Below are 10,084 nucleotides of genomic sequence, written 5' to 3' on the forward strand. Positions count from 1 at the left end.
CACTTCGTTTTTTTTTATTCTCACCACTTTGACCATTACACGCCATAAACAATCTTTGTCTGTTTCTGGCTAAAACAAAATGGGTGTCCATTTTGTTTTAGTAAATACGATGGGACTACCCGATTTCTATACATGTTGATCCTCAGTGAGTTTTAAATATATATATATTTTAAAATCTGTCTACAGAATTGGCGTTGCTAAAACATTTTATTGCTGCGCGATTGCGTTCGTTAAAGTCACCTAAGAAAGACGGGAGACCGAAAACTGGCATTAACAACATCACATATAATGTGCATTTCCCATATAAGACAAATATTTTGATATTATTAGTCAATACAGCTATAAGCAAATAATATCTAAATGGATAATTTAGTATTTACCGTTGAATTGGCCAGTCAGTTAAACGTAATCAACGTCTGGTAGCGTCTTAACTTTTAATACAAATAAAATGGCCGTTATTCGTTAAAATATGATGTTTGTATTTGATGAGTATCCAATGACAATACAATGTGTTTCCCAACGGACGCTGTTGCCAACATCAGACTTTTAAATGATTATACAATATTATTATGATCACAGAAGGGAAACTTAAGCCGGGGCTGATAAGTTTCCGACATTTTGTTTTTGGGGATTCCTTACAATCGTTATTATCGTACATTATCTATTGTGGTCTGGTTCTCCGCCGCAAAAACAATGATAATTTATCAGGCAGCCGGCGTTTTTCGACGGCTCATAATAACCCGTGTAATTTTTTTAAAGTTTCCCTTCTGGTTATTCCGTGATTCGTATGATGGACAAAATTGATAACGTCGAAATGGCTGCCGGTTTTTTCTGGCAGCCGTGAACCATGTGTTATTTCTTAGGGTAGACCGCAGAAAACCGGCAACCATATTGTAACAATGTACATGAGCGCACATCGACAAGTTTTTTTCATTATTTTGAACTCTGATTTCTGACGGTGCAAAACGTTTTTCAAGTTGTGTTTGTTAAGCAAGTTCGATTTTATTGGTGTTTGATCCCGACAAAAAAGTCCATCATGAGCTCGGTGTTTCGCAGCGAAGAAATGGCATTATGCCAATTGTTTTTACAAAATGAAGCCGCGTATGCTTGTGTTTCCGAACTCGGCGAATTAGGTCTAGTGGAGTTTAAAGATGTGAGTACAATTATAATAATTATGTTTATTTATTCCTTCATCACAATTGCCAATTACAATGTTACCCACGAAATGTAGGTAGAATTTATATGGATCTCCTCAAAAGCCAATGGCTGAGAAACTCATATCTAATATTTAAAAAAGAAACCTGTATAAAACTAATACTATAACTAGATATAAATTACTTATCAAACTTTTTAATATAAACTGTTAACAATTTAATATTATATCATGATTAATAAACGTTCATTAAAACAAATCCTATCAATAATATACATTTAACAATTTTTTATCATAATTACTTATGTTAAAGTTATGTACCTATAATGCCAAATTTTGTAAATAAATATTTAGGGCTAAATTGCTCAAATAGTAATGCTCTCATTTTAGGTACAATAACACTGGAATTAAATTTTAAAAAGAGAACAATAGTTATGACTCGTATCAGAAATGTAATTTTTCACATTATACATAAACAAACAAATGTGTTTTTATATACAAGGACTTAAAATTTAAAATATTTAATTTGTTTTATAAATTAGAAGTAGAATACAAAACAGATTTATTAAAAATTAATCCAAGTACCTAGGTAATTTAAAGTTACTTCAAGACTTGGAACGTATGTAGTATGTATGGTATGTCCCTTTTTAAAATATTTCTTAAAATATTTTTTCACTCAATAAAAAATATAATTGGTTGAATAAGTGTTAGATCATTATATCATAATCATATCATATCATACAATCATTTTTCATATTTAAAATTAAAAAGGTATTTAAGTGGTTTTTAAATGTAAAATACATTTCTAGGAGTATTATTTTTATAATTAATATATGAACATCATAATATATTGTTTGCACCATTATGTATTTTTATCTGCATTTACTTTCTTATGGAATAATAGTTAACTTGTGATTTTTATGTGTTATGTTATAGTTGAATTCAAACGTTAATTCGTTCCAACGTAAATATGTTGGCGAAGTCCGTCGTTGCTATGAAATGGAAAGAAAACTGCGTTACTTGGAAAGAGAAATTAAAAAGAACGGCATTAAAATATTAGACACGGGTGAAAATCCAGAAGCTCCACAACCTCGTGAAATTATTGATCTTGAAGTAAAATATTTTGGTTTCTTCTAAAAAATAATATAAATATTCACCATAGAATGAATTACATTACTTAGGAAAATTAGTGTTAATATCAAATTTATCGTTGTTATCGCAACTTTAGATCTACAGACAGATATTTGACAAAATTAGGTTTGTTTTGATTTTATCATTGTTTTTAGCCAAACAAATCTTATAGGTTTCAATTTTTTTCTTAGAATGATAAAAAAAAAACACATAGACTGCTTCTACCAGCCCCCTAAGCCCATAAATAGCCACTTATTGTATATTTTAAATTTTGGATATTTTTAAATTAACTTTAAGAATTCTTAAACTGTTTTATCATTTGTTTATAGGCTACATTTGATAAGCTTGAAACTGAATTGAGAGAAGTCAACCATAACGCTGAAACATTAAAACGCAATTTTCTTGAACTAACTGAGCTTAAACATGTTTTACGAAAGACACAAGTATTCTTTGATGAGGTAAATTTCTTGGTAATAATATATTTCATTTTAAATAGTATAAATAAATAAGATATTTTAATTCAAATTAGAGTATAATAACAAATTAAACATAACGTATTATCAACATTTTCTTAAATTAAAGATTTTGGTAAGGAATTTGCTTTATATGGGAAATTGATTTTTGTAATCTATTTAAATATGTTATAACATTTTATTTTATTTAACTGTTTAAAATTTAAAAATAAAAAAAATGTAGTTTATTTTTTTTATTTTTATAATAATCTCAAGAGTTTTTGTGTCCGGCAGCGTAATTTTTAACAAAGACCTCCTCACTAATTAGGTACCTAAAAAAAAACTATTTGTTAGAGTTTTTATCATTATTTTAATGCTTAGTTTATTTTATTGTTTTAATCTCTTAGAATTGTATGTTTTTTTATATTGAATTTGCTTTTAAAATTTAAAAACAATTTTTTGTGCATTCTTTTAAAAATGTACAATAATTAGATTAATTTTGTAGTTTATTATTTTTTTTTTAAATATTATTTAGTTTATTTATCATCTTCATAATCATATTTAGTTGTTTCTATTAAAATGTACTAAGTTAATACATTTGATCTTTATTTTGTATGTTACTAGTAACAATATATTTATTTATAGTAATTATGTACATTATGGTAAAATGAGGTAATAATTCTTAAAAATCTTATAAATTTTAACACTATTAAAGAAAACAAAAAGGTACATAACTTATGTTCATAGTTTAACAAAGTGATAGAACTAGGTACAACAAATACCTACCTATATACATTAACTTATTATATCATAGTGTGTATCAATAAAAACACTTGTATAATATTTTCAATTAATCAAACCAAAATGTATTTCTAATTTAACAAGCTAATTTATGTGTTATCTTTTATAATGATAATACCATTACATTTATGTATTTGTAAAAATTTACTTGTTACTGTGCAAACATAACTCAATGTATTCAAGATTTTAAATATTTTTATTTAACATTAAAACTTTAGCAATTAATGTCTTGCTTATCATGTGCATTTAAATTAGCAATATTAGTAAATGTGATAGTCAACTGTCAAGTACTATAAATATTAGCAATTGTAAAGGTAAAACTTGTATTACTAGACTTATAATGTATTGTCTGAGTAGAATAAAAAGAAAGCTGTGGTTTAAATTAATAAATTTATTACAACCTTAGTGAAGTATAAGTAATAAATACAATTTAATGTTTTATTATTTGTAATTAATTATAAACAAATGTTGTAATTTGGAAAAAAATGTTAATACATTTTAAATAACTATTTAGTATTGTTAGTGATTCAGTTTTATTTTATCGTAGTCAACATAAATAAAAAAAAATTGATAAGCATGCACTTTTGATATTGGGTAGCTGTTAAAAATATTAATAATATGTAAGTATAGTAGCAATTAGTAATGAGAATTTGGAAATCAGGATTTCACAAAAAAAAAACTCCATTTGGGCCACTTAAAAACTTTTAAATATTATTACAATATCAAGCTGTGTACCTAAGTCATAAATGTTTGATGAAAATGTAAAAACAAAACAATTCACCAAATAGGTAAATTTGATTTGTTGAAATCCGAAAATCCAAAAGTAATTTATTTTCAAAGTTTAGCGATTTTTTTTTTTAATTTTTATCAAAACATTTTACTTAGGTACACATCTTTATATTGTAATAATATTTAATATTTACACATTATTTATTTAAGTGGCTAATTTAGCAATTTTTGGTATTCTAGTCAAATTTTAGAGTCGTAGTAAAATAAAGTGAATTTTAAACCAATATAATTGTATGTTTTATCTTAATTTATCACTTACAAACCAAGTCATCCTGATTTCAGTTTTATTAACAAAAGTAAAAATGTAGATTATTTTAAATTGTTTATGTTAATTTTTAATTAAAAGAAAAAACATACTTAATAATTTTCGCTATTGACCTATTTAAATATTTACAAAACTTCCTGGTTTTGGTTTTTTATTCTAGAAAGTAGTGTTATTCATTTAAGCATGTATTTTTATTTGCTTTAAATATAATAAGTGGCGTATGTCAAAAACTACATTTTAATATTTTCTATACTAGCTTTTTCATTTAAGACCTTTTGTCAAACATTTCTAAAATAAAACAAAAACACATGCCTGCATGTGCGGTTGCTTTGCAGATGGCTGACCAAAATGACGAACAAGTTTTATTGCTAGGCGAAGAAGGACTGCGTGCTGGAGGTCAAGTCCTCAATTTAGGGTAACATCACATTTCATTATTTACACTATATACTACGGTCACACACAATGCTATTTGCTTTTATTTTTCTCCAAACAAAGTAACAGTCTTTATTGCTGCAATTAAATATGCGATTTTGTTTTAATGTGATATAAATGCAGGTATTCAACTTGGTTGTTTTGTGGGGTTCAAAAATATTGAAACAAAATTTGACTGGTAAAGGTGGGAACACTATTCAGGTAGATTCACACAAATGTTTTTTTACTAATATAAATTCTGTCAATCTATTCTACGAACATAAACATTTTTTTTTTTTAATTTTAATGTTTCAAATAAATTTTTACCATAGAGTCATGAAGAAACCTTAACGTAAAGAAAAGAAAATATCATAGTCATTAGACTTCTCTTAAAATGCTATTATTTGTTTTTAGATATTATTACTATTTGCTAATAGTATGCATGTGGAACCTATGTTCAGATAATAATCAATTCAATTGCCGAAATATTTTCTTTAACAAAAAAATTACATATAGACGGAAAACATAAAAATAGAATCAATAAATAGTAAACTCTGCACCCAACTATGTCCTGTATATTTTTAATTTGTTAAACATAATTTATTTACTTATATAAGTAAAAAAACAATTTATGTTTAATAGGATTGTTGGCTTTATATCAAAATACTATTTTTTATTTTACCACTGAATAATATTTTTTTTCTTGAAATTAAGTATAATTGTTTGTTTTTTTTTCATGCTAATATCTAATATAGGCATCTTTTTATGTTTTTCTGTGAAAGTTATGAATATTTAATTAACCGCATAACTTTAGAGCTGAGGAGTGGAAAAAATGAACTTATTTCAAGTCCAGTTCGGACTAAGATATGACATTGGCAATTCTTCCAAAATCCTAATATATATATATATATAAACTATATTAAAATAGTTATGTCTTATTCGTTTTTATGGCAAAACAAACGATCACAATGATCTATGTAAACTATTTTGTTGCATAATAAAAATAATTTATGATTTTTTTTTTTTTAACAAATTAAGATTTGTTGCCGGAGTTATAATGCGTGGAAGGATTCCTGCGTTTGAGCGAATGTTGTGGCGAGTCTGCCGAGGCAATGTTTTTTTGAGGCTAGCTGAAATAGGAACACCATTAACAGATCCATCCACAGTTAGTATATTTGGACTGTACAGTGTATTTGAATCGACACCCCATTGTGTTTTCTGTAGGGAGAACCAGAGGACAAATCGGTGTTCATAATATTCTTCCAAGGTGATCAACTGAGGTCTCGGGTAAGGAAAATTTGTGAAGGTTTCCGTGCGACATTGTACCCCTGTCCAGAAGCTCCACCACGGCGCCGTGAAATGGCTATGGGTGTGTTGACCCGCATAGAAGACTTAAACACTGTATGATTATCCGGTTCACATCAAATTAGAGTTTGATTATTTCCAATAATTCAATTTGCACCGTCATTTTAGGTATTGAACCAAACCAACGATCATCGACATCGTGTACTCGTCGCTGCCGCCAAGAATATAAAAAGTTGGTTTATCAAAGTTATCAAAATCAAGGCTATTTATCACACACTAAACTTTTTTAACTTGGACGTAACACAAAAATGTTTAATTGCCGAGTGCTGGGTACCGTTACTTGATATCGAGACTATTCAACTTGCTTTACTTAGAGGAACAGTAAGTTAGAATAAAAAGTGACTATTTACATTATTTCAATTGTTAACCAATTATTTAAAGTTTGTAAAATTAACATGTATCGATTTTAACAATATTGTTTATAGCATCGAAGTGGAAGCTCTGTACCACCTATTTTAAACAGAATAAAAAAATTTGAAAATCCGCCGACTTATAACCGTACAAATAAATTTACCAGTGCTTTCCAAAATTTAGTGGACGCCTATGGAATTGCTAGTTACAGAGAAATTAATCCGGGTGAGTTAAGAAGTTGTTTAATACGGTAAATAGAATTTAATATTAATAATTATTCTCTTTTGACATTTTATACTATATTATGCTTTAGCTCCATACACTATTATCAGTTTTCCATTTTTGTTTGCTGTCATGTTTGGTGATCTTGGTCATGGAACTTTAATGTTTTTATTTGCTGCCTTTTTGGTTTTACTCGAAAAATCATTGGCTGCCAAAAAAAACGACAACGAAGTTAGTAAATAAATTATTGTTAATAAATAAAAAAATGATAACGTTATGGTAATTTATGTTGTAATATTTTGTATAAACTTGCAATTTTAGGTGTGGAACATACTTTTTGCTGGTCGTTACATTATATTGTTGATGGGTTTATTTGCAATGTACACCGGTCTAATCTATAATGATATATTTTCTAAATCTCTCAACTTATTCGGTTGTCGTTGGCATACAAACTATAACGTCTCTACAGTGCTGGACAATAAATTCCTACAGTTGAATCCAGCATTGTCATCAAACTATGATCAAACCCCATATCCTTTGGGACTCGATCCTGTATGGCAGGTATAAAACATGTATAAACATAAAAATTATACATGTATATTTTTTTAAATTAATATTTCTATATCTTTATAGCTGGCAGAAAATAAAATTGTATTTTTAAACGCATACAAAATGAAAATTTCTATTATATTTGGCGTACTTCACATGTTGTTTGGTGTAACTCTCAGTTTGTACAATTATAGGTGAACATTTTTTTTATAATCCGAAACTATAAATTTTAAAACATAGTTTCATAGTTAACATAGTTAAAGCTTATGTTTTTTTTTTGTAATTATGCTTTCAGATATTTCAATGACAGACTATCTGTTTACTGTGAATTTATCCCTCAATTCATATTCTTGACGTCCCTATTCTTCTACATGGTATTGTTAATGTTCTATAAATGGATAACGTATGGTCCTCAAAATGGTTAGTTTAACATTTTTAAACATTATGTTAATTATAACACTGGTACGCATAACTTGTATGGTTACAGATTTTCCAAAAAGTCCAGCTTGTGCACCGTCTATTTTGATTACATTTATCAACATGGTCTTGTTTAAAGACAATCCGCCACTAGAACATTGTAATACTGTGTACATGTTTTCAGGACAAGTAATTTAAATCACTAAAATATATTATCATCTGTATAATACATTTTTATAAATACTTAATTTATTTTTTAGGAGACTTTGCAAAAATGTTTAGTCTTTGTGGCAGTTTTGTGTGTTCCAATTATGTTATTTGCAAAACCTATTTGCGTCATGAGACAAAAAGAAAAACATGTTCAGGTAATGCTAATCACCATTCAAACGAAATAAAACCATTAAATGTCGAGTTCTTCTTCTAGTCTTCGCCTTGCATTCCCAACTACATGGGCTAGTCCTACACATCCATAAAGCTTGATCTTTTGCACCTCGTTCAGTCGTCAAAACAACTCTCACTGCCTTTGTCTTGTCTCTTCTCTTCACATGACCGAACCAACTCAACCTATTCTCTCTCATTTTCCCCAAAATGTATGCAACTCCTAGACCCCCCCCCCCTTATGTATTCATTCTCTGTTCAGTTTTCTTGCCTACTGTCTAACATTCCGACCCATATGCCATTGCTGGTCTCACTGCCGTCCTATACAGTTTACTTTTCAATCATATAGGTATCCTCCTGTCACACAAAACACCTGATTAGGGGAGCTCCTCTTTATTCATACACAATTTATGCTATTATGCACGTCCTTCTCATACCCACCATTTTTTTTTACTACTGATCCTAAGTGCTTGAAGCTATCAACCTTCACATATTACATCATCACCTATCTGCATTCTTTCCCTTCAAGCGCTCTCTACACTCTTCAAGTCTCTCACACAATTCTTCCAGACTTTCGCCCACTAACAATACATCATGCACTATGGTACCTTCCCCTGTATGTCACTGGTAATCTCGTCCATTACTAAAGTGAACAAGTAAGGACTCATATGTTTAAAACTGTTAAATAACGGAGTAAGTAATTAATTTTAACAGCTAGTGAATGGACATGCCACTACTGAAAATGGCAATGCAGAAAGAGCTGGTGGTGGTCATGGAGGTCACGGTGAAAACGAAATTGGTGAACTATTTATTTATCAAGGCATTCATACAATTGAGTATGTGCTGGGATCGGTGAGTCACACAGCTTCTTACCTTAGATTGTGGGCTCTTTCTTTAGCTCACGCACGTAGGTTTTTTTTTTTAAATATTAAACTTATCTATTTTCTTTGAATCCTAATCCTAACGCACGAATGTAATTATAGAATTATCTGACGTGCTGTGGAATATGATATTGAGAAAAGCTTTTTCCCAGGAAGAACTTGGCTATTTCCAAGGTGTTTTGGTATATTTCTACTTCCTTTTTTGGGCAATTCTCACCGTAAGCATTCTTGTACTTATGGAGGGACTCTCTGCATTCTTGCACACACTCCGTTTGCATTGGTAAATAATGATTAATCGTTTGGCTTTTTTTTTTTAATGGAATCATTATTTTTAATGTTATGTTGTTAATCCATAAAATGAAATTCAATTTTACAGGGTAGAGTTCCAAAGCAAATTTTACAAAGGACTTGGTTATGCATTTTCTCCGTTTTCATTCGAAGTTATATTAATGACAGCTGTAGCATCAACCGAAGAATAAATTTCAGTCTCTGATACATTTACTAAACTTTACTTTAGCAGTAACTATTATTTTTGACTATCTATATTGATTTTACCAATGCACTGCTATCAAACATAGTAATGTTTTATTCCAAATTCTATTGGTGTCTTAAATTTTATTTGAAACAAGTCAGTGTTTATTAACAGTACATTTTTAGACCATGTCATTGTGTGAAATTTTATAATTTGTTATTTAATAATCTATTGATGCATTATAAAAAAGTGCAACTTTCATTTGTTTTCTTAAAATTTAATTTTGTTTAAAAAAAATAATAAAGTTTATCATTTTTTTGTGTTTTAATCTTTTGATAAAGTTGAACAATTACAAGTTTTCTTATTTTTTCTGATATTCGAACTACCAAGTATTGTAAGTAATAATACATAGTACGGACAAAAATGCTTAAACAATTTAAGTTTATT

General features: G+C 28.6%; 1 protein-coding gene across 1 annotated transcript; it reads left to right on the forward strand.

The window, feature by feature from the left end:
• The first annotated feature begins 850 nt into the window (after positions 1 to 850).
• On the forward strand, positions 851 to 9,652 carry LOC126837875 (V-type proton ATPase 116 kDa subunit a 1-like). The gene is made up of 17 exons (XM_050571835.1): positions 851 to 1,153; positions 2,090 to 2,266; positions 2,614 to 2,781; positions 4,876 to 5,006; positions 6,041 to 6,167; positions 6,227 to 6,403; positions 6,476 to 6,688; positions 6,793 to 6,943; positions 7,032 to 7,171; positions 7,262 to 7,501; positions 7,574 to 7,683; positions 7,785 to 7,909; positions 7,977 to 8,095; positions 8,167 to 8,271; positions 8,999 to 9,191; positions 9,268 to 9,445; positions 9,542 to 9,652. Exons 1-17 carry the CDS (start codon positions 1,037 to 1,039, stop codon positions 9,642 to 9,644), a joined length of 2,574 nt encoding a protein of 857 aa, XP_050427792.1. The 5' UTR covers positions 851 to 1,036; the 3' UTR covers positions 9,645 to 9,652.
• The last annotated feature ends 432 nt before the right edge of the window (positions 9,653 to 10,084 follow it).

Source organism: Adelges cooleyi, unplaced genomic scaffold, assembly GCF_023614345.1.
Source record: "Adelges cooleyi isolate 19-005CV unplaced genomic scaffold, UGA_ACOO_1.1 ACOO_flye_CR_arks_rails_tigmint_CR_PRNA_108, whole genome shotgun sequence".
NCBI classification, from domain to species: Eukaryota; Metazoa; Arthropoda; class Insecta; order Hemiptera; family Adelgidae; genus Adelges; species Adelges cooleyi.